The sequence below is a fragment of the Miniopterus schreibersii genome, assembly GCF_964146895.1.
Source record: "Miniopterus schreibersii genome assembly, chromosome: 11".
Classification (NCBI taxonomy): Eukaryota; Metazoa; Chordata; class Mammalia; order Chiroptera; family Miniopteridae; genus Miniopterus; species Miniopterus schreibersii.
Window position 1 is genome coordinate 56,306,691 of NC_138111.1, and position 24,678 is coordinate 56,331,368.

General features: G+C 41.7%; 1 protein-coding gene across 2 annotated transcripts in view; it reads left to right on the top strand.

Annotated features, from left to right (window-relative positions):
• FOCAD (focadhesin) overlaps positions 1 to 24,678 on the top strand; it is a 256,525-nt gene that overhangs the window by 186,360 nt on the left and 45,487 nt on the right. Inside the window, exons 23-28 of one of the 2 annotated variants that reach the window (XM_081150464.1) lie at positions 4,965 to 5,053; positions 8,183 to 8,227; positions 12,480 to 12,588; positions 15,239 to 15,355; positions 18,156 to 18,394; positions 21,960 to 22,049. In XM_081150464.1, the coding sequence (XP_081006590.1) occupies positions 4,965 to 5,053; positions 8,183 to 8,227; positions 12,480 to 12,588; positions 15,239 to 15,355; positions 18,156 to 18,394; positions 21,960 to 22,049 (689 nt within the window). Of the gene's footprint in view, positions 1 to 4,964; positions 5,054 to 8,182; positions 8,228 to 12,479; positions 12,589 to 15,238; positions 15,356 to 18,155; positions 18,395 to 21,959; positions 22,050 to 24,678 lie in introns of those variants that run through there. The other variant, XM_081150465.1, reaches the window with a different exon arrangement.

Consider the following 24,678-nt stretch of genomic DNA (forward strand, 5'->3'; position numbering starts at 1 on the left):
GGGCTCTGTTTTCTTCTCTGTTGTCTCTAGAATCTGACCTAGTGTCTGAAACATAATAGGCATTCACTAAATAAATGAAGTATACTCAATTTGACTTCCTTTAATCCAATATTATAAGTTATAGTTTGTGGATATGTAATATTAAAAATAACTCTTAATCAGTTTGGGAATATATGAACAGTTAACAATACAAGAAAACAACTAATAATTCTTTTTCTTAGCTTAGAACTTATTTTTAAGGATGATAGAAAAAAACAATCTGATGGTACTCAAGTAATTTTTGGCCCAGAATGAGATTTTCATGGAGTGTCAGGTGTTATGGTTAAAGGTAACAGCTGTCCTAAAAGGTGGCGGTGGTGGTAGTGAGGGTGTGTGTGTGTGTGTGTGTGTGTGTGTGTAGGAAAGGCGGGTGGGAGGAATGACTGAGCATCTGAGCATTGTTCTCATCTTACCTTGTTGCAGCATATTTTGAGTCTAGAATTTATAAAGTACTGATGCATCTTCAAAGATTCCTATTCATTAGAACTGAGTAGGGGACCAGGAATCTCCATGTTTACCAAGCTGCCAGGTAATTTTAACACAGTCTGTCAACCGCACTCTGAGCAACCGTGTTTAGAGAGGCCCCAGACCACACTGGAGTCCACATTTTAAAGCTGTTTCCTTGGAACAACTGTTTCCTGTTACGTCCTTTTTTATCCCCAGCTGCATGTAGACACTCAGTTTTGAATAGATGCCTTCCTCATACACACTCTTGACCAGTTATGGTTTTTATTTGAGATGAGTGAAATTACAAGTCAGAGTGTGCACTTCTTCTCACATTTATTTTTCCCTATGTAATTTCTCAGTGTTTTCCTTCACCAAATATTTATGGAGTACTTTTTCCTGGCCAGGCCCTGTGCCGGGGTGTGGGACACAGAGGGGAATAAAGCTGTCCTTCCTCTCGGGGAGCTCCCAGTCCAGCGCCGGAGACCAACATGTCCACGGGCAATTCCAGTACAGCATCTGCAGTGCTTTAATAGAGGGTGTAAAAAGTACCACAGGGCCTGGAGAAAGCAAGAAAAGCTCCTCCACCTGCAGAATGAACTGAGGGTTGTATTTAGCTCTTACCATAAGGAAGCTAAATGGAACGGGATTACGGTATAACTGGTGCAGATGACTTGCAATTGATTAAAAATAACCCAAAAACCTCCATGGTTGTTTTTATAGTAAGAGATGACATTTATTGAATAATTAGTGTGTGTCTAATATTTATCATATATGATTTCAATCAATCTTTACAGAAACCCTTTGAAGCAGATGTTTCAACCCCACATATAACGGGATTATAAAGGGAAAACCAGGGTCAGCCAGGAAAGCAAAGCAAGTGGTGCAGAACCTGACAGTCAGCAAATGAAGGAACTGCAAATTAACTGGAATATCCTTTACTCCAGAACCTCAGCCTTTCCCACTGCATCACACATTTTCCCTAACACATAATGCCGCGTACTAGTGGTAACAACAAATAATGCAAATTGCTTTAATATTTTAAAAGACAGATCTATTTTTGAAAAGCCAGCCAAGTACTTTTAGTAATGCAGGTGAATTATCCTGCTTTCCTACTGTTGTGATAGTGTGCGTCTTTGTTTATTTATCATTGAAAAGGTCTTTACTCTGGATTTTGAATAAGTCCAGTTCCATTGAGAATTGGTGGCAAAAGTGAAAAAGTGTCACTATGATAAGATTTTCAGAGTTATTTGAAAGTACAACAATGCTTTTTAGGCTGTCACTGTGAGTTGAAAGTACACTGATGCCCTTTAACAGTCCAGCAAGTTTTGTAAATGGCTCCAGCACACCAATAGAATCTGTGGTATCTCAGAAGAATTAGACTCCTTGTCCATGTCAAGAATTCTGTCCTGGAAGCTACTTCTTCTGCACAGTAGTTATAGCTACTTCCCATCTGGTGGGAGACACATTCTGTAGCACTAAACTAGAGGATCATTCTGAGGAGCCACAATTTATTCAATTAAACCTAGGAGACACGCCAAAGGGTACATTCTACATTATTTCCTGCGGGTTGATTTTGATGTGAATAAGTTTGCAATCTGAACACTACAAGTAGCTTTGCTTAGATGTCTGCTTTGAGCTTTGTCTAATTTTTCCACAAGATGTGGGATTTGGAATCATAAGCATATCTTAAGTGCTTGACACGGTGAGGAATTTGGATTTCTCCTCATTAAGATGAAAAATGCAGATACAAGTTGATGGAGAGCTCAGAGTCGGTTTTAGTAAGGTTCCCTTTACGGCCGTCTTTCCCTTGCTGCCCTTGTGGGATGCTGAGGAAGTGAGGCCTGCAGCTTTTGTGGAAAGGGCTCTTAGGCATTTGAATATGACCCCAAACAGGAGAGAGGAATTAAAGCAGGTTGACTGCAGACACTTGTGTCCTGTGTTGGTCAGCTAGCTGCAGGATAATCTGAAATCAAAACCAGGGTCAGGAACTGTGACCCACAGTAATGTACTCTCTCACTCTTTATAAGGGTTGTTTGTTTGTTTGTTTGTTTTTAATGTATAGGTTTGGAGCCAGGGGAAATTGCTCACTATAATCAGCAAGCTCTTGGTTACATAGGCTGGAATTTTATTTTTAAAGTAAGTGGGATCGATAGATTAATAATTGGAATCTCCAGGCAATCCAGAACTCTCCATTCAGGTGATCATTTCAGCCTTTTTTCCCCCATGAGTGCTTTCCAGCCTTAATCGTAGCTGTTAACCAGAAGCAGAGGTGAGGAGCTGAATGCCACTGCGGCTCTGTTTCCAGCAGGCAGAGAATTGGAAGGCAGAGGACATCTGGATAAAGAGCCTAACGTGGGCTGGGTGGAAGGGTTAGGGACATTCCAGAAGAGGGGGCTGAGAGGAACAGAGACTCTGAGGAAGAAAAAAAGACTTGGTCACAATAGAATGGTTGTGCTAGTTCATGGCTACAGGAGAGAGTAGGAAAATAGGCCTTCTTGAGAGGCTGCCTGTGTTCTAGCTTTATTGTTTTGTTTATTGCTAAACAGACTTTAACCTTTTAACTTCCTATTTCCTGTCTTTTTTTGAAAAGCATTATGTAAAGTACATGTTTTAGGAAGAAAGAGGCAAAATTTAAGCAGCATAACAAGTCAAGACAGGCAATAAAAATTATTTTCTATTTTGCCTGCCCTTCTAGGAGGCCAATATCAGCATTAAATATTAATATCAGTCCCTTGCCAGTTTGGTCACCTTTGATACCTGGCTCTAAGAGAAAGGGGGGAAAGTGGAAGGGCCAGGATTCTATCTTTGAGCACAGGGAGATGGGCATGGATATGACTGAAGTAACATGAAGCTGAAGGATGTGACTAGAACACCCCCCAAATCTCAGGGTGCCTGGACTGGTGAGCCCAGGCTCTGTGCTGGAGGCTGCGCTGTGTCCAGGACTCCTGAGACTGATGCAGCAGTCCTTGCTCTCAGTGAGCTCACAGGCCAGTAACCGAGAGTACTGGAAAGAAATAGAAGGGCATGCAACTGGATGTTACATTTTTGGGAACCTTTTACTCTGAGAGCATACAGATGAAAATATGAGTTATTTTACAAAGGATCTCGATATATTCATGACAGAATGTTTTGTAAGAAGATTATAAGAGGAGGTGGGATTTTTGTTGTTGTTCCTGACAACAAACCTGGTAATGGTAGCTATTATTTGTTATTAGGCACTGCATTAAATAGACAGTTTTCCACATTATTTAATATGATGCTCTAATACCGCGAGATAGTTCTGAGCTACATTGTACAAATGAGGGAGCTGAAGCTTAGGGAAGTGACGTAACGTGCCCAACTTTACACTTCAAGTAAGTGGACGTAGCATTAGATTGTGATTGCAGAGTTCACGCTCAACTCGTGAAGCTATATTGCTCCCCTCTCTCGGGAATATAGAGAGACATATACTTTTCTTCTGTAAAACATACCTCAGAACTGTGTAATCAAAGATAACCAATAGGAAAATGGACAGAATAGGAAACCCACATAGCCAATAAATGTTTGAAAAGATGCGCACTCTGATTAGTAAACGGTAAAACGAACATGCAAACCGCAGTGAGCCCCGTGTCATACCCGCAGGAATGGTCCACAACAAAAAGCCTGACGCTTCCAAATGTGAGGATGCGAGGTAACTAGACCTCTTAGTGCTGGTGAGACCGTGGGCTGCCCAGCCGCTCCTGACAGTGGTTTGGTATTACCCAGGAATACAATATGCAGCCTGAGTTCTCAGTGTAGGCTCATCAATAAACCAGTGTCTTAATCACGTTTAAATAATGGAGCTGGTGATGGAGCAGAGGGGAAAGCATCTGACCAAAATAATTCTGAGTGTAAACAGAGCATAATCAATACTTGAAGGTCTTGGTTTTAAAGGGATGACATTAGCTATATTTTTATTATATGGTAGAGGTTGAGAATTATAATATCTATTTTTATATGTTCACTCAAGAAATAGAGATGTTAATGTACAGATGTTTGAGAATAACTTTTGTTATATATTATCTGAATCTTAAATGTTACATAGCGTCCTGCCCACAGCCTACCATTCTGTTTTGATACTGGTACCCAGACCCCAACCTTGGGACAGTGTCAGGTGGAATTATTAGCTGTTGACACAGGTTGATCATTACTATAGAGGAGATTTTTTTAATGGGACCTATGAAATTAAACTCTGCTTTTAATAGAGATCCCAGAATGAAGCGCTCTGCCTCAGTCTGCCAAGCATACAGCCTCTGGATATACTTATTTGGTGAATGTGGAAATATCTGAGCGGTGCTGTAATTAACTCTCACACGTGCTCATTCATAATTTAATAACCTATCAGGAACACTTAAGATAAACTGGGAAAGGACACATCTGTTGTTTATAAGTGTTTTCTAAGGAAATTTTAAGATACTTTTGGCCATATCAGCGTGTCATTCTCGCTGTGTGTTTTACAGGGGAGGGTGGCGGAGCTGGAGCTGCAGCTGAAGCATGGAAAAGAAGGCGCCGAGGAGGTGCAGTGCAAAAAAAACACAGCCTGGCTCTGGTAAGGGGATGGTTCCCTGATGTCATGGCCACGAACTGTGGGGAGGTGACTACTTCAAAGGCTTTCATGTTGGGGGTTTTAACTTCTGTATGAGCCTGGAGGGGAAATACTGAAGACTTGATCGCTGTATTTTTCATCTCCTTAGACATAAGGAGAGCTTTATTCATGAATTTTATGTTTTTTATTGTTTTCTGAAGCAGTGTGGAAATGGTTTGCTTTCCCCTTTTTAACTGATTATTTTCTATGCTTTTTAATGAAATGTCCTGTTTTTCTCCACTTAATTCATTGCTTCCTAACTTACATTTAGTCAAGAAATACCCTTGCACTCCCCTGCTCCTCCCTCCCCAAGACAGCCTCATTATCGGGAGCAGCTTCAGCAGACGCCCCCTAGCGAATTCCCTCCGTGTCACCTGGAAGTGTGTATGTGCGGGCACATTAAAAGCAATTTACAGTTACGTGGGTTGGGATGAATACCTTGTCAGATTAATGTTGCAGCAACTGAAATCTAAGTAAAGTGCCCAGAATCTAAATAGCTTTGCCTGCAGCCACAGGTTTCTTTAATCCAAAAATCTGTTCAAAGGTTACTGGATTTTAGATTTTTATTTACTGACAATTGGCATATGTAGAAAAGCAGAAGCTGTGTGTGTGTGTGTGTGTGTGTGTGTGTGTGTACGTACGTATGTGCATGTGGGTGTTTGACTAATTCTATTCTAAGGTTCATTTTCTAGATTTATTTTTTAAAATAGCAAAGCAGTTTAAAACGTATGATATTGGATTTGCAATTAGAGGTTAAGAATTTGGATTTTGTTCCTATTTGCTATTACCTTTTACATGTAGTTTTAATTTCATCTTCTGAAATTGATCATTTGGTGGAGGTGATATGTTTGCTCTACTCTTAAAAATATATAGAGAGAGACGTGAAATGAAGAATGTGAGAAAAGAATGGATGTCAAGGATACTGCAATATTTTAACCCTGAATGAAAGTACGGAGTTCGCATTTACTGTGATGAGAAGACAATAGAAAAAGCAGGTCTGTGTGCAGTAGGAGTCAGGTTTGGGACTTGCTGAGCTTGAGATACCTAATTATACCTCCAACTGGAGATATCAAGTAGGCTGTTGACCGTGAGTCTAGAGTTGAGGGGTGAAGTCAGGGCTAGAAGGTACAAATTTGGGAATCATCAGCATACCGACTGCATTTAAAATCATGTTGTTGGATGTGATCACCTAGGGAGTAACTAAAGACAAAGAAAAGGCCAGAGGACTGAGCCCAGAGCATTTAGCATGTAGAAATAGAGAAGATGAAGGAGGAACCAATAAAGCACATGAAATTAGGAAGAAAACCAAGAGAGCACAGACTTCTAAAAGCCAAGGGAAGAAAGTGTTTCCTGAAAGAAACAATCAGTCGTGTCCATTGCTGCTGCTGCGCGGTCGGTCTCAAAAGGTGGAGACTGAGATTCAGGAATTCGGTTTGGCTCTTGAAAGTCATTGGTGGTCACGGCAGCAGCGGCTCTTGTGGAGTTGTGGGGACAAAGCCAGGTTATAGAAGGGTCTAGAGAGAGGAGAAGGAGATGAACCAGTCAAGTATAGACTATTTTAAACGAGTTCCTTCCAATGTATGAGAAGCAGCTAAATGGGACAATAGTTGGAGGGCTCTTATTTTAAGATGGTAGATATTTCAGTATGTTCACATGCCAAGGGTGGGTAATACAAGTAGGAAAGGAAAAATCGGTGATGCAGCAGAGGAGAGACATGTAAAAGGAGGGATATGGTCTGCAAGTGGGAGGTTTGGCCATACATGGAAGTAAGTGTAAGCAGGTCATCATTTGTAAATATCCCGCACTGACCAATAAAAGACTGCATTAACTGTACCGCTCTCCAGCCAGGCATACTGAGATTGAGTGATTTAGAGTATTGATTGTCAAATGATTTTATAAAATACAAGTTAAGGGTCTATAGGAACAGTTTGCAAATGACTGAAAAACTTGGCTCTTAAGAATGACATTCTCAGAGTGCTGAATAGCTAAGATTTTATTAGATTTCAAATGAAAATATTTATGAATGCAAATATAACTTATATTTGCAAAAGTGTCATAATATTTATATAAACTGAATTTATGAAACTCAGAGTGTATAGTGAAAATGTCAATATCCTCTTCAGCATGTGAACTTGGCAGTCAGTGATTGCTTTTCACTTCATCTCAAGGCTCTTACGTGCTGAAATTTTTTTAATTCTGTGAATATTTGAATTGAGCATACTTCCTTCAAATTCACAAGTGTGATTATTTTGTTTTAGCTTCAGAGTGATTTTATAACCAATATTTCTAGTTTTATATGCATACATAGTGACTGTTGTCTACAATTTGTCAACAGTAAATTGCTGTTTTGGTGAACTCTTGTGCAAAAAGCAAAGCAAATGTCTTAATCAGTTCAGGCTGCTGTAACAAAAATACCATAGACTGGGTGGCTTAAGCAGCAGAAATTTATTCTCACAGTTCTGGAGGCTGGCAGCCCAAGATCAAGGTGCTGGGAGATCTGGTGCTGGTGAGGGCCTGCTTGCTGGTGTGCAGATTGCCACCTTCTCCTTGTGTCTTCACCTGGGGAAAGGGAGTTAGAAGGGGCAAGAGGAGAGAGAGAGAGAGTTCTATGGTGTCTTTTTATAAGGGCACTAATCTCATTTCTGAGGACTTCACCCTCACCACCTCCCAAAGGCCCACCTCCAAATACCATACATTGGAATTAAGATTTCAACATATGAATCCGGGGGGCGGGGGGGGGGGGGGTTGGACACACAAACATTCAGACCACAGCAGAAAGTAATATAAAGGACACACATAGTGTCCATTCAGTTTAAGAGATGACAGCATTACAGCATTGCCTGTCCATCCCTCCTTAGTCACATCCACCACCTCCTCCCCCCACTGAGTGACCTAAGGAGTGGGAAGGTGAAACTCTCTTTGAAGTAAAGCCTTTGTTACAGTTCTTTCACCTCACACTAAAATTCTGTGTAGATAGTGTTTAGATCTGGAATCATTTCTAGAGGTTCTTAATAATTGATGAATAAGCAGGAAGATTGGGCTCTTGCTCTAACGTAAGCTCTTACCCGTATTTTCTTTTCATCATTATCGCAGGGTCCGGGACATGTTGACTGATGAGATCACCAAGTCTGCTGCAAAGTAAGATCCGTTTTTTCTCTTGCCAAAAATTTTCTATAAACATTTTTGTCCTGCAAGGTATATACAATTTCTCCTTTTAGGGTATTTCATAACTTTAAGAATTTTAAAGGAGTTTTCAATAACTTTTTTTAAAAATCAGTTATCTTTTCTCATACTAAGTTAATTCTTACTACTTGTCTTTTTGTACAAAATACAGAGGAATCCATACAAACACATACTTTTACATCAAGAGTCTACTGTTGTACAGGTATCAAAGTGCCGTGCCCCGTGCTGACTTCGATTTTTAAAATTCTAATTTAGTTCAGGTGGTGGGGGTGGGTGCGGAATCCTTGCTAACGTGAATTAATAAATAGATTATTAAACCTCAACTGTGAGCTAGCAACTAAATCAAAGAAGTACTGCCTTTTGTTTCCTTTGTGTTATAGGTCCAGGGTATCTAAACATTGAATTTTTAAATACTAGAAACTAATGTGAAGATCCAATAAAATAAAAAAAAGACAGTTTCAGTCATATCCTTATGGTTGTTTTAACAAAAATAACTTGAGTATTACTATCCTAAGGCTTTTTATCTTAAGCCAACTCTAAGAAAATTATACCCTGATGAACTTGCTTAAACCATCTCTTCAGTTTCCTTTGTTAACAAGCTGACTAATTGTTTCTGGCAGGAAGATACAGTCCATACGCTTCTGCCTTCCACCATCACCTTCAGCTGCTGACGTTCCTTGACGTCCTTTCTTCTTGTCACCAAACAGCACAGATAGACCTTTAACCTAGAGGGTTTTGTGCGCACTGAAAGTCCATTATCCAGAAATATTTCATTGCAGTCTAGTTTATCCCTGTGTCCCCAAACCTCTGTAGTTCAATAGATTTTGCCTTAAAAAAACAAACACACACAGATCTACCTTAGAGTTGGCTTCCCACCAGTAATTTCTTAACCAGGCGCTAACCGTGAAGCTGGTCTCAGTCCATGATCACTCCTCAGCCTCACGTCTCCCGAATAAAGGCAGATAGGAGCGGTAATCCTCTGCACTCAGTTATGTGGGAGGCACTGAGAACTATCTGTTGACATTTCTGTTGACAAAATGAAAATTAAAGTACCAAGAGACTTCCATAGGGACTCATTTGTGTCTGCTCACCTAGTTTGGTGAACTGCAGACCCAGTGGGAGAGCACTCACTACATATTGGAAGCGAGAGGCGCTGGGATGGGGGCTGTCTTTGGCCTTACCTCTTACAGTTTGTTCTATATTAGTCAACTTATATCTTTATGTCCTATTAAAAATGGTGCTCTGACATGTGCAGCGAAAAGCTCGAATGCTGAAGAAACTAGCATCTTCCTATTAAAACAAACTACAATTTTGCCCCTCTTACATTTTCCATGCTAAATTTTTTCAACAAGACTTTAATCTTCAGATTTCCAGAGCATCATTTCATGACTAATACTTAAGAAGAGTGTGTTCCCATTCTCAGTGGTACAGATTAAAAATAATTCATGTTTTCTTGGTGTTACATTTTCATCAAAAATTTCAAAACATTTTATAGAGCTTCTCTTAGTAAAGCAATCCTGACAATATTAGGCATGACAGCAAGTGAATGGGAGATAGTTAAGGTCTAGAGGCAAAGGGATTAGTGGCAGAGCAGGGGAAGTCACTCGACCTCCCTCCCTTTGCTTTCTCCCACTGACTTCCTCCAGCGGTGTGAGGACCCCACCAGCACCTCCTGCCAGCTTAGCCTTCTGTTCCTTGGACCACGGCTGCCCCAGGCTGGTTCGGGCAGCATAGGACTTATTCTGTTCTGAGCCATAAGTGCAAAGCGGGAAGTAAAACAGCAGTCACCGGGTTAGACTGATTTGCTTATTTGAAAACATTTATTTCTAAAGCATCGGAGTTAGGGCTGAGGGAGAATCAGAACTCAGATACAACCTGATGATTGATGTAAGTTTATTTTCACTGTTATTAATTAAATAGATTTGAACCTGAAGATAAAAATCCCCAAGGGATTGGGTCACTTTACTAATATGTAAAGTAATACTTTGTCCCCAAGAAGGCATCATCGCAGCTCATCCTTCCTTGTGCTTTTTAATTAGGTTAATGGCATCAGTTTGTTTCAAAGGACAATTTAATTAAAATGTCAGTGGTGCTGCCTAGATAAATACTGTACTGATGCTGACATGTCATTATGCAAATTAGTTACTACCACTTGACTGTAGGGGACAGTTATTTGATCAACAGGGTGATGAGTTTTTACTGAACCAGTTGTAGATTTTCTCCTGGCCAGCTCCTCCTTGAATTTGTTTCACTAAATATGTATTGAGTGTCTTCTCTCCATAGGTCGCTGTGCTAGGCATGTAGGGAACACACAGATGGTCAGGAGCTGGTCATGGTACCTTCATGAAACATGTAGCTGGGCCTAAGTATGCACTGTGTAACTGTGGACTCGTTTCTTTTATTATTATTCAAAGATTAATGTCCAAATTTGCATTTAATCTGTAACCAAAGGTTTAATTAGAGGTCGCTTTAGGTACATATTTCTCCATTTTACAAGAAGCAATACATGCTCAGGAATGTCAAGACCACTGAAACTTTTGAAATAAAATCATTTGTAGCACTGTTTTAAAACTGAGGCTAAATTCTCTTTCAGAATTTCAGAGTTAGAGAGATACTTTTTATGTTACCTTGTCTACTGTCCTTGTTTTAAAAGATGTGATACCTGATTTCTGGTGACCATCAGTTTTTCTACAAGGTGATAAAAACTGGGGAGCTAATTCTCAGATCACTGAGAATTTAAAACTATTTTTTACCTAGTTTTAGGAATTTACAACCATTTTGTAGCATGATGGGCTTCAGGATATTCTCAACTAAAAGAGATAATAGAAATAAGAGATTTAATTTGGGTTTTGTTAAATGATTTCATGGCTAGGGCACCCAGGAACACCCAGATCTCTAGCAAAATGTCAGGTGAAGCCATCTGCTTGGATCACAAGTGTCTCTTCCTACACATCCCCTAATATCAAGGTTGTTTTATCAGCTTAAGGCAGGTCTTGGGTGAATAAATGGCCAAGTGTGCAGGGCAGTCTTCACTGAGCTTAACCACCCCAGGGTGGGAGATGGAGGGAAGGAGGGAATCGATGAATAGGTGGATGGAAGAACCTGAGCGTGGCACGTCCTGAGTCCCATTCTTACCAAATGGAAGCAAAAGCACAGGAACACATGTGTCTACTATTTTTTTAATACTCACTAAACTCACATGTCCAGTCATGACCCTGTCATCTTCATCCCACCTATCTGTCTGTCCCAGCGCTGGGGCAAGCAGGGAATAGTTCTTGGACGTTTGCACTGACTCTGGTTCAGGGGTCAAGCCTAGGTTTGGGGAGACAGTCTCTGTGTTTCTGGGAACCCACAGTCGTAGGACTAGCTGAGAACTGAACTCTGAGGTCGCGGGTGCTCTGCTGCCTGAGCTCTGTGAGGTCAGAGCTGGAAGCCAAGAGCATGTCATCAGTGTCCCACCCGAGATTGCTCTACAGGATCTCCTCGGAATGACGGGATAATACTGAATGTGCACTTTCAAGTGAGTATAGTAACAAGGCTCAGTTTCCTGGTACTAAATTCAGAAGTCAAATTTAAGATTTTGCTAATATTAGAAAACTACCATTTGGATGACATGAAGGGCAACTCTCAGTCCAAATCATCTAAAAACAGGCCTTCTTTTGCATCTTATCTAGGGCCTTGAAGTGATATTACAAACTGACTTTTAGGTTGCTGGCTTTGACGAATTAGGAGAAAGAAGGGAGGGTAATAACGGCTTCTGGGAAGGTGCTGCCTGGGGGCTCACTGGAAGCTGGGCCCACACAGCGCTCAGGAGGCCCGAGGCCAAGCCCGCTGTGCAGTGTTTGTCCACCAACTGTCCTGGGTCATGGTTTCCGAACAAATCGATACATTTATAGTGGCCCCAGGTGACAGAAGAAGGTAGCTTAGGAAATGCAAGGTCAAATGATGAAATAAAAAGCTTAGGAAGAACTTAGGTATGATGAGCTTGGATTTTTAAGTTACAAATAGAACAATGACCACACGTGGGTAAGACTTAAAAATCAGCACCGATGGCGGGAGGGAAGGAAGCTGCCGGCGCCGGGCAAGGCAGAGCTGTGCTCGCAGGCTCGGGACTGGAAGCGCCTGCCCTCGCCTGCCCGCCCTGGAGTGGTGCCTTCTCTCCTGGGCAGTGCCCCTGATCCTCGCTCGGAATTTTCTTTTTAAACAGGGAGAGCCCGGTGGTCAAAGGCAATGCGCTGTTAGCCTTAAGCAGCCTTGCTGTCGTCGTGTCCAAGCATGAAGCCAGCCTCTCCTTGGATGCTGACGGGGCCCTGGAGGTGAGTTAGGGGTGCTTTGAGCCAGTCGGGCTTCGGCTGGGTAACATCTGAGAAGTGAGACGTGTCTGGCAGTCTCGCTCTGAGTTCGGGAGCGTACAGTCTGTCCGCAGCACCAGGTCCTGCCAGCTGATGGGCCTCTACACTGAGCTCTCGTGTCCCTAAGATGCTTCTCTTCGCAGCTTTTCTGTTTTCCTTTCTTCATCACAGTTAAGTGGTCATTTCAATTTGAAGGGGCCAATTTTATGCAGCAGGGGTTGTCGTTCTGTGATTACATCAGGGGTAACCAATCTTAGGAGGTTAACTAGGCCTACTGAAAGTGAACAGTGCTGTCAAAAAATGACAAATCAGCAGTGTTTACTGACTGAAAAAAATTACACTTTGCATTTTAATTGTAGACGTGAATGACAAAGTGCCTGTTCATTTTTGCAAGGCATTTATTTCTTAATTAAACATGTGGCGAGCTGGCCAGTGTTCCTTTCCAATGTACTTTTTCAGATAATTCATATCTGTCAAAAAGGCGTGGAGTTATTCTTCGTACTGGCTATCAGAATCTGTAGACAACATAGTCGTGTGGCTAAAAAGATGGCCTTTGGGGTAGGAGAGTCCTTTATTTAAATCCTAATTGCTCTATGGCGAGCTGTTTGGTGACTTCCCTTTTCAGAGCCTATTTCACCATCTATAAAATGGGGTTAATGATATTAACCAGATAGGATCATTGAAGGATTAAATAAATTAATGTACGGGAAGCACAATGGCTGATAGATGCTAACCTCTCAGTAATAGTTGCCATTAGCATCAGCATGTGCTGCATCACTTCTTGGTGTGAAAGCTGGATTTATTCAGTACTATTCAGCCTGTGTCTATGTCCACTGAGTGTCTTATGGGCCATCTGCACTGTTTTTTAACTCATTTTATCTTTACAACAAGCCAGGTGGTAGGTGTAATATTCTTTCCCATTTTAAAGACAAATGCTCAGAGAGGCCACACAGCTTTCCTGAGGTGATACAGCAGTTGGCGGTACCAGGATTTGAACCCAGGCAGCCTGACCTGTTGTATGGTTTTCTTTTCACGCTGGGTTTGTTGTTGTTGTTGTTGTTGTTGTTATTGCAAACAGAGAAAATGGCTCTTGTTTTAAAAAGGAACTAGAAAGATAAGGAATCTGGAAGCCAAAGGGATTGAAGGCAGAGCTTAAAAATTGGGTTCTGGAAAGAACAGTAACTGTGGCAACTTGGGGAGTCCAGGCACAGGTACTGAGGTGCCATCTCAGCAGACCCCCGCCCACACTGGGATGGGTCAACCCTAGTCATTTACTGTCTGCATCACTCAAGGTTTAGAGCCCCATAGGCCCCTGCCAGCACTTGGGGCAGAGTAGGACACGTCACTAGACTGAGCATTTAACCAAGCTTCAAGTCACAGTGGAGGGAATTCCCCAAAGGGTGCTGTCACCTGTGAATGAGAGTAGATGCCCTGTGGCAAAGCAACCACTTGTATTACAAGTGGGGAAGGGAAACAGGTCAAGAAATTATTGTATCAAGGATAAAAATGTAACAGTGGTTGCTTACTCTATGAAAATTTAACTTTAAACCCAGAATCTTATTTTAATGATGGGAGGGATGACATTTTTTAAGAGAGGAAATGTTTCATATCCTTTAAAAAGAGCCATGCAGTTGTACAGGTAATAAGGGGTGTGTGTGTGTGTGTGTGTGTGTCTAGCTCAGAGTTTGGACTCCAGGCCCTCTAATTCCCAGCCTTCAGTTCTGCACTGTAACACACAGTACACAAAACATGGGGAGGCCACAGCCCAGAGCTGGAACTTTGCTTTTATTCCTGGTGACCTTGACTTTGTCCGTTAGTATAAACTCACGACCTCATTATTTCATTCAAGTTGAAGTTTTCAAACTTCATTTAAATCTGCGTATGAGCAGTAGCCAAAGAGCTTAAGGAGGCAGCCTTATTTGATTCAAGGGCTTAATTCCAAGGAGATACTTAGCACTGCATTGACCTTTGTAGTTTGTATGACCTGAATATACCATGTGAGTTATGAATGCTTTTGACATCCAGGGTCATGAATGATTTCTAAAACCAAGTTCTCTTTTTAATGAGTTGGGTTTTGTTGTTGTTTTGTTTTTCCCCTCTCTTTCCTTTTCTTTTCCAAACTGAAAATCAATTATGTGTTTATGACTGATCAGGAAAGAAAATGTGTTTCTTGAATGCTAAATACATGGCGGTAGCAGAAATGCTAGCGATGGTTGATCAGAATTTTGTAAGCAGCTTTTTGCCTCCTTTGTGAAATGACAAGTCATAGAATTGAGACATTCTGAGTGGCTCTCTCTGCATGCCTTCCTTTAACTTCCACGCTGTCCTCACTGAACTCGGGAGAGCTCTGCAGAGAGCTCTCAAGTGTGGTCTGTGTTGCAGCCCCATCCTCTCCTTTCTGTTAAGTTTTGTATAAAAGGTAAATATTTCTGTTGGGGCTCAGGTGATGATGCGTGTTTCTCAAATACCTCCTTCAGTCCAGGCAGGTGAAGTTTACTTTCTGATAATAGCACTTCTTTCTTTAGTGCAGAAGGGGGTTACACCCTGAATCTAGAAATAATGTTTAGGCTTTTCATTTTCCCCATTATTGTTTCATGTTTTTCTTCACCTGCAGGTTCAGCCTAACTTCCTCTCCATGGAAGACTGGGTTTCCATGGTGTTTGACACTCTCCTGGTCCTCGTGGACAGCCACTACCAGCCCAGAGGACAGCTTTTCTCCTGGTTTTACTATGTAAGTCTGAGAAATAAAAAGGGATTAGCAAACTCAGGGGTTAATTCTTCTCATATTACTTATTCACCTAAAATCCATGATGGCCTATAATGATTCTTAGGTGTACATTAGAATCACTGGGGGAACTTTAAATATACAGGGTGTTCCAAAAAAGTGTATACACACTTTAACAGCTGATAGTCCAATTTTGAAAGTGAAATGCATTTTAATAAACACTGCCTTTACCTTTATAATTATTCAAAGTGTGTGTATACATTTTGGGAGGGACACCCTGTATATATATATATAAAATTGAAGAAAGAAAGACCCATGTGTAGGCCTTACCCCTGATTTCCTTGCTCAGGGATAGGCCTGGGTATCAGCATTTTGGAAGTGTTCTAGGCTATTCTAACATGTCAGGGTCAAGAGCTGTATTTATGGTAAAATAAACCCTGGCTGCAGGTGGGACCCTGAGTTTCTTGTTATATATATATTTCTTCCCATTTCAGGGGGTGTGAGCTTGGGCAGCTCACTTAATCTCTCAGGACCCTTGTTTCCCCATTTATAAAACGAGGCGATTGGACAATATTACCTATAGGGATTGTAGCCCCAGCTTCATCCCTTGTTTGTTTTGTTACTGTTGACCTAACACTTGGCCCATCGTCTTATTTTCCTTATCTGTAAAATAAAGGTAAAAACTGATGCTTTGCCAACTTTATAAAAGATTGTGAGGACCAAATTACATAATTTATAGAAAAAATCTTTTGAAAATTATGAAATACTTTGTAAATACAAAGTAATACTGTTGATCATAAGAAAGCACCTCTTAGTCATTCCCTCTCTTCATGCTTATATTCTAAGATTTGAAGCAAATTGAAAACACACTCTTTTGTTTAGGTTTCATTTTCCCTTTGGCTGTAGCGAATGCTTTATTTCTGTATCTGTGAGGAATTATTTTGGTTCTGCCTTATCACTATCCATTGCTTAGGGAATTACAGTGATCATGGGGCAATCAGCTGAGTGGCAGAAGATTAGAGCTGATTTGAATAAAAATATAGCGCAGGTCCTGAACAGTTGCTAAGATCGGGAATGTAGCTGCAAGTCCCCTGCCTTAGGCCTTCTGTCCCACCTGTCCTGCCCTCGGGGGACCGGGTATGTATTCAGCTGGGGCTGAGGGTCTGGCACTAGATTTTTAACTATACTTGAAGACAAAAAAAATGACTTACTAGATAATGTAGAAGTAAATTGGAAGGTAGATTTTGCTCATGGGAGTACTTTCTTTACGATGATTTGTTTTCTGTTGGAAGTGTTCTTATTTCTTAATGATGGATGAAAATTTTGTTAGATTATAGGAGGTCTTCGCAGTAGCTCTCTGGTTCAGATATTCAGCAGGACAGGATATTGTATAGGTTTCTAATAATGCTGTTAGTTCTTGCAAACCAATATAAATAATAGCCTTATAGCTAGATCAGGGTTGCCTCTTACCTTTGTGGGTTTTGCCTCCTTATACTCTTTCAGAGCCTTGTTTCAAAAGTCACTTTTTTCATTTCCAGTGTCCCAGGGGCTGGGTCATTTTGAGTACTATTGTCATTACAATGGTGCTATATTAACGAAAGAATACCTTAGCACATGTTTGATTTTTACCCTTAAAGTACTAAAGCTTAGAGAGCAGATGCGTATAGAATTAAAAACACCTTAATGTGCCTGGCCCGGCATGGCTCAGCGGTTGAGCATCGAGCTAGGATCCAGGTGATCGGGGTTCGATTCACGATCAAGCCCGGGTTGTGGGCTCGATCCCCAGTCGGGGACATGCAGGAGGCAGCCGATCAGTGACTCTCTCATCATTGATGTTTCTATCTCTCTCTCTCCCTCTCCTTTCCTCCCTCTGAAATCAGTAAAAATATATTTTAAAAGAAAAAACACTTTAATGTACTTGGACTACCAGAGATGACACCGCCTTTATGGGGTGTCTGAAAATTTGCAGTGGATAGCAGTGAGGAGCGAAATGGACTTTTGTGCCCGCTTGGACATGTTCGTAGGTGTGTACATGTCCGGCAGGGCCCTCGAACGTGACTGGGGGGAGCTGTTCAAATCCCACTGCCCGGTCGTGGTGTTTGGGCTGCTGTTCACTTCTTTCCCCACAGTTGCGTCTAGGAAGGAGGACGTAGAGCTCTCCACTTCATTTTCAGTGCTGGCCATTGCTTTGTAACCAGAGGCTTTTAGGGTTTCAACTTCCTTTTTAATTAAAAGGAATTAACCCCCTGTAGGAAATAATCCATCTACTGGGAAGCGTTCCCACCAAAGATTTTGGGAGGTCTGCCAATAGGCCCCTGTGCTAAATTTACACTTGTCCCTCCATAGGGAACCCCACCTGCCCCCCACCCCCGCCCTGTCTTGCTCTCCCGGAAGACTCGGGCTTTCTGGACATTATAGTGCGGCGGGGTGGTCTCTCCCAGCTTGGACAGCTTCACGTGGGGTTTTTCATTCTATACGCATGTGGGTTTTCGAAACACTGAAATTGTTCCAGGCTTTCTAGTGAGGGAATTCACACCCTTTAAAAGGAGGCATTTAGAGTTTGTTTCTTCGCCTTTAGAAGGATATTATTAGTTAACGGATTGCTCAGCAGCCAATTGTTTCAGTGAGAGTGAAAACGTAACCTGTGCGCCAACCCAGCCACAGAGTTTTTACATTATTCCTTCGCTCGGCAGGGGTGGGTCTGAGAGGAGCTTGCCTTGTTGCACAGCGCTTTTGCGATAGGTTTGTTTCCTTCATGTTTAAACAGAAGGCCAACCCCCTGTTTTCTGTCCTTGGCCTGTCCTAGAAATCCTATTCCGGTGAAAACACAGCCAGCGCCACCGCGCGCTCGGCCGCCGCCGCGGCCCTGTCCCTGCTCGTGCCGGTGCTGGCGCCCTCGCGCGGCGAGGAGGTGCAGGCGGCGCTGGCCCTGCTGACGGCCCGGCTGCCCGCGCGCCCGGGCGCCGAGGAGGCGCCGGCCGTGCGCGCCCACGTGGGCCTCGCGCTGGGCATGTTCCTCTGCCGCCTGCGCGACGAGAAGCTCAGGTACGGTGGGTGAGAGCGGCGCGGCCCGGGTGCGGGTGGGGGGTCCCGCCGCCCGGTGGGTGAGAGCGGCGCGGCCCGGGTGCGGGTGGGGGGTCCCGCGGCCCGCCAGCAGCCGGCCTGCGCCGCGCGTGGGCGAGCCCGTCGTTGCTGGGCTGTATGAGTGGGTTTGTCCTCCTCAATCCCATCACGCGGATGTTAACGTCCCTTGGGCTCGCTCTCATGAAAGTGACGGATGGCCTGGACATCGGATGCTCAGATGAAAGCCCTGGACACATCTGCGTCATACATAATGAGGGGACGTCTCGTCTTCCGGTGCCACAAAGAAGGAAAAGCTTCTTCCCCCCGGTTTATAAGGGTGGAGATGATCGCCGGGCCTTTACGCATAGCCTGTAAAATGGAAGGAAAGATCGGGGTGTCCCTCGTGCCCGAGGGCGTGGGAATCCCCGAATCACCGGAGAACTGCTTGTACCCGTGTTATGTGTTGCCTTTATCCTGCCCTGGCCCGTTTTATAATCCTTAACGAGCCTTAATCTGTGCACGTGACACTCTGTGGTTTATTCCCTTCGGCTGCTCCGTTCGTGGCCTGCTGGCTTTACCCTTGAAGGACCTGATAGACTATCAACGACCCAGGTGGAAAATTCCACTACATGGGAAAGTTTTCCTGTGCGTGGAATCTGGTTTTGCTGTTCATTTTATTTTTCATTTTATAACAAATCTTAGAATTTTATAGATCTAGATTTATTGTAGTGTGGTACAGCATGAATATTTGAGTATCATGAATATTTAGATGTCACTGACTTGGAATTTAGCCGCATTTTCCAGCATGGGAAGTGGGGTAGTAGGGAGAGGCATCCTATGTGATGTTAGCTGTTTTCCAACTTCCCTGGCTGGCAGAAGTGGACTGTCTGTCCAAAGGCAAGAAATGGTGTTGATGTAGAAACTGGATGACATGCTATATTTAGATTTCAGTTTAAAACCAGTGGTTAAGTTTCCATTTGTAATTTATAGAGTTTTGTGCAAATACCAACATATGAAACCTTTATGAGAATTGCCATTGATCTGGGGAAATACCATATTTCAGATAATCATTTTCAGCTCTTGGAAACATCTGTCGGACAATTAGAATTGGCTTCATCTTTGTGACCATAAATGAGCCGTTTCGAGAATATTCACTTTGTTTTCTTCCCCAATGTCAGTATATAGGCCTGGCTCTGGACGTGAGCGGAAAGCTTCCCTTTGCATGTGAATTGCCTGTTACATATTTTGTGTGTAAGACAGAGCACAAAGTATTTTTAAATACTTAAAACTTGAGAGTGATTTTTACCCCCCTTTGCTACTATGCTACAAATGGCAGTCTCCTCGCCATCTGTGTTCATGCTCTTTCTTCAGTATCTTTTCAAGCAACATGTTTCACAACTAAAAATGAGCCATGGCAGCTTCATTCCAGGCAACTCATTTCATCGTCTCCTGGCTCTGGCTCCCTTTCTCATTAGTTTTAGATGAGCTGCTGCTGGGTTTAGGGCTTGACAGGCTTGCGCCTGTGGTTAATTGAATCACACTACCTGGAGAAACCCCGCGGTGATTCAGCCAAAGTAGTCACCTCCGGGTCCTGGCTGCCTCCGCCCCATCTGATCTCTCTTGGCTTTGCACCTGCAGGAACGCCCGGGGCAGGACCCCAGGAAGCTCGTCCCATGACCCAGCGCCCTCTGAACGGCTGCAGGTTTTAATTTTGCCTTACTGATCCTGTGTTTGATAGTGTCCCCCTCTTGGCTGGTGTGTTAGAGCTGCAGCCACCAGTGTAATTACTCATGGTTCCCACCTTCCCAATTTCTTGGAGCAGGGGACTCTGAAATATATGGCTTTGGTACTAAAAAATATTTTGCTAGATAGTGACAGTGTCATCAGATAATGACATTTTTGGAGAAAGTTTCCATTTTTTCTGAAATTAAAGTAAGTGCTTTGAGGGCTGTTGTCTCTCCCTAGTCAATGACAGCAAATAAGCAGCCCAACACAGCCCCTTAGGGGAATAGGATTTGGACGAAAGATCACCTTGTGGCAATCAACCCGTTTTCTGCTAAAGCTTATGAAGAAGATCACCCGAATTTAAATTCCAGTCTAGAATTTATTCAGGAAAGATGATTATTTCAAAGTTTGCTTATGTCACAACTCCCAGAGGATACTAGTACTTTAGCGTTTGTTAGGCATATTTAAGTACATTTTACTCCGGAGAACAGCTGTACTAGGACTTATTTAGTTAAAGCTATTAAAAGAGTGTGTGTGTGTGTGTGTGTGTGTGTGTGTGTGTGTGTGTGTGTTTTCACTGCAAACCTGAATCCTTTGCCTCAAGCAGTAACACCATAGTCTTGAGACACAGGAGGTGCCCCCGCCAGTCGGCATCCCCGGGGCTCGTTCCACTCAGCATGGGCTGGGCTGGGCTGGGCTGGGCCAGCAGCGCCACATTTGACACGTGGGACCCTTGCTAATCGAGTGTCGGTGATGAAGCCCACAACTCTGCCCCAGAACACTACCTTTTAAGTTTAGTTTGCTATACAAGTCATAGTTCTCATCAAGACAATTAAGAATTCACATCAATTACTGTAGATAAAAAAATAGAGGGCTGGTGTTTTCCCCCCCTTTAAAAAGATGTAAGTAAAAGAATAGAACTTATAACCTCCACAACTGAGGCATGAAATCAAAAGTAACATGAAAGAGCTTTGGAACAGTTACTGATAATATGAGCTTACTGGGCTTACTAAATATTCTGAAGACAATCACTTTAGCATTCTTAGAAATATTTTTTGGGGGGAATTCTGACTTTGGTTCTTATTTTTTAGTGATTTAAAATTTGGGCTAAATTTGCAACAACATGGATGGACCTGGAGAGTATTATACTAAGTGAAATAAGTCAGAGAACGACAAATACCATATGATTTTACTTATATGTGGAATCTAAAACAAGAAAATGAACAAACAAATAAAGCAGAAACAGACTCATAGAAACAGGGAACAAACTGATGGTTACCAGAGGGGAAGCGGTGGGGGGATAGATGAAAAAGTGAAGGGAAATAAGAGGTACAAATTTGTAGTTAGAGAATAAGTTACAGGGATGTAGTGTACAGCACAGGGAATACAATCAATAATATGGTAATAACTGTGTCTGGCGATAGATGGTTACTAGACTTATTGTAGTGATCACATCTTAAGGTATATAAACCTTGAGTCTCTATGTTGTTCACCTGCAACTAATCCAGTATTGTATGTCAACTATAGTTCAATTACAAAAGAAGTTTTAATGAGCTGAGAAAAATGCAAAAGTAGCAGTGTTAGGGCTTATTGGTTTGCAAATAATTGTAATGTTCAGATACGTAATTATTAAATACATTCTCTGACTGTTTATCTACAAAATAAGTGTATGTGAATCATCAATATTATTGATTGTCACCTTTATGTTTTTTAAAATAAATGCATTTCCAGTAAAATATTGAGAGCAAAATATTATGTAGTAAGTATTTTGGACTGTTGAGTGGCTTTAAATAATTCATTTTCTCTTTCGGTCTTTATCTAGTGATATTTCTGGCCAACAGATGAACCTTCTTCTGATGAAGTCTTTGGATGCCCTGGAAAACTGCTGCTTTGACTCTAGTCTTGAATACAAGTATGTTGATTCCATTTCCTCTCTAGCAGACGCTTAGAGATTAATTTTTTTTCTCTGCCATAAATTTTGTATTCTTTGATGAAATATTTGTAGGATTCAATCTTGAATTCCTTTGCAAAGAATTTTCAGTAATTATCAAATATCTGTAATTAAAGCTTACTTGTCCTGGAAACAGTGTTTCGGCAACAGACAATTTGCGTCAGTACAAAGCAGCACATGTCATTCTGTGGCTGTCATTAAGTTACTAATGCCTTAGCTCTGTCTTGTACATATCCTATCAGGCATATATATGGAGGCCTGTGTGCATGAGTTAAACTTTTTAAAGAAACTATATTTTGAATTTGATTGGACTAAGAGTCTCCAACCCATGATTTAGATTTCCCTCTGAAATCCAATGGCTGGGGAATTCAAATGGAATCAAATACAGGTTACACCGGGGATTCCTCACCTCCTCAATGTTAATAGATCCTTTTTTGACCCACAGACCTCATGATTTTTTAATATTTTGTCTATTGACCTCAGTATTTTTAAACTTAATTCATTTTTCTCATTGCCATCATGAAAGATAACAAAGCGAAAAGTAATAATCAGAAAAGAATACCTCAGAAAACAACGTTAAACGTACTCATTTTGTGACATTTAGTGTTTCAATTGGTCTGTGTGACTTACGTGGGATATATACGGTTTCATTAGGCCCTCTGAAATAATGGCGTGTCGAGGACTATATTGCACCTTTTTGTACTTACACATGTTTTGGAACCTCAAGTTTGGATCCTCTGGGGTTTGTTGTTACTTGGGGACTCAACAGATTATAAACACTAACCTCCAACTTACGAACTCATTTACGTTTTGCTATTATGGGCATTGTTCAAATAGGAGTTAAATCAGAGTTTACGTTTCTGGTCTTTAGGAACTTACGATCTGAAGTTACATTTATACCATTTAGCCTGTTTGTTCAGACTAACAAAAGAGTAAATGGTGAAAGTAGCTTCATGAATCAAGTATTTTGTCATAAATAAAGAAAATCAAGTCTTTGTGTAGTAGGTGGTCATGACGCAGTCTTCTTTCAGATGCAGGTTAAGATTGGGTAAGAACCATTGACACCCACCTAGTTTATCACAAAGCACTTTAGGGATGACATGCTACGTTAAGAGTGTGGTTTGTTATGGGAAAAGAGAGTTCACTGGCATGATCAAAGTCTCTTGAATATGGAAAAATATTAATGGAAGGTATAGAGACTTTTAACGGTTATTGGGTCTGATGAAAAGTTGAGATTTTTGAGCCTAATCCATGTATTGGTGGTGCCTTTTACAATCAAGGAGTAAGCCAGGTTTGTGTCCCTCCCCACTCCCTCTCTCATTTCTTCTCTCTGCCTCCCCCCCCCCCAAAGGTCTTCATCATAGCTATTAGCTCAAGTATTATAAAGTTGGGGAAACATTTTGTGATTAAGATGCTCCACAATTTCAGCCAGTTGAAACAATCAAGAATGGTTTTCATGTATTATATTCATTAGTTTCCAGGAAGGTCGTTTGAATGTAGGGAGGACCATAGGGATCGCTGGATTACCCACAGTATCAGTCTTTATGCATGTAAGAACTAATTATGCACGCACATTTAACTTTAAAATGAACTCTTTTATTACTAAGATTTGTGTTTCTTTGTTCTTACCTTCTTTCTTGTTTCTTACAGCACCTTCTTAACTCATTTTTTGAATTTGGGAGAGGAAGATGGGCCCAGATAGGGGATTGGTCCAGCAGAGTCAGGTAGAATAGGGTCGTCAGAAATTCCCTGTCCACTTAGTAAGATCTTGCTTGTCCTTCCAGGGCCCAATCAAAAGCTCAGGTCCTTCAAGAAACCCCTCTCTGTCCTCTCGAAACTCCCCTTATTCCTACAGTTAATGAAGTTTAGTAGTTTGTCATTTCTAATGCTTCATGGGTGGCCGTGCTTATGTTGTCCCCTTTTGGTTTGAGGTTCGATTAATACTTACTGAGTAGCCACAAATTGTGCTAGGCATTTTCACATCCATTTCTCATGAAATTAAGCCCTGATTACAGCCTGAATGTTACTACTAAAGCAGGAATCATCATCATTTCATTTTAGTAATGAAGAAAATGAGTCTCAAATAGGAGACTGGTTCAAGGTCACACGGTAAGTGGCAGAGCTCAGAGAGAAACCCTAAGTCGTCTGACTTGAAAGTCATTTTTCTCTCCCTTGAATGGTAGAGCATGGAAAACATTTCAACAGAAAGAAAGCTGGACTATTACAATAAGAAAGAGTGAAATCTTGCCATTTGTGACAACACGGATGCACCTACAGGGTATTATGCTAAGTGAAATAAATCAGAAAGACAAATACCGTATGATTTCACTTATATGTGGAATCTCAGAAACAAAACAAAAAACAAAACAGAAACAGACCCATAGATATACAGAGCAAGCTGATGACTGCCAAAGGGGTAGGGAGTGGGGGAATGGGTGAACTAAAATAAACATTTTTTTAAATCAGGAAAAAAAAAAAGAAAGCAGTTTGACCCTTGATGGTATGGTGGTAATTATTTTTCTATGACACGTTGGTCTTGCTTGCCATTAAAAAAAAAAAGGTATCTAGTCTCAGGCCTGAATTCCTGGCT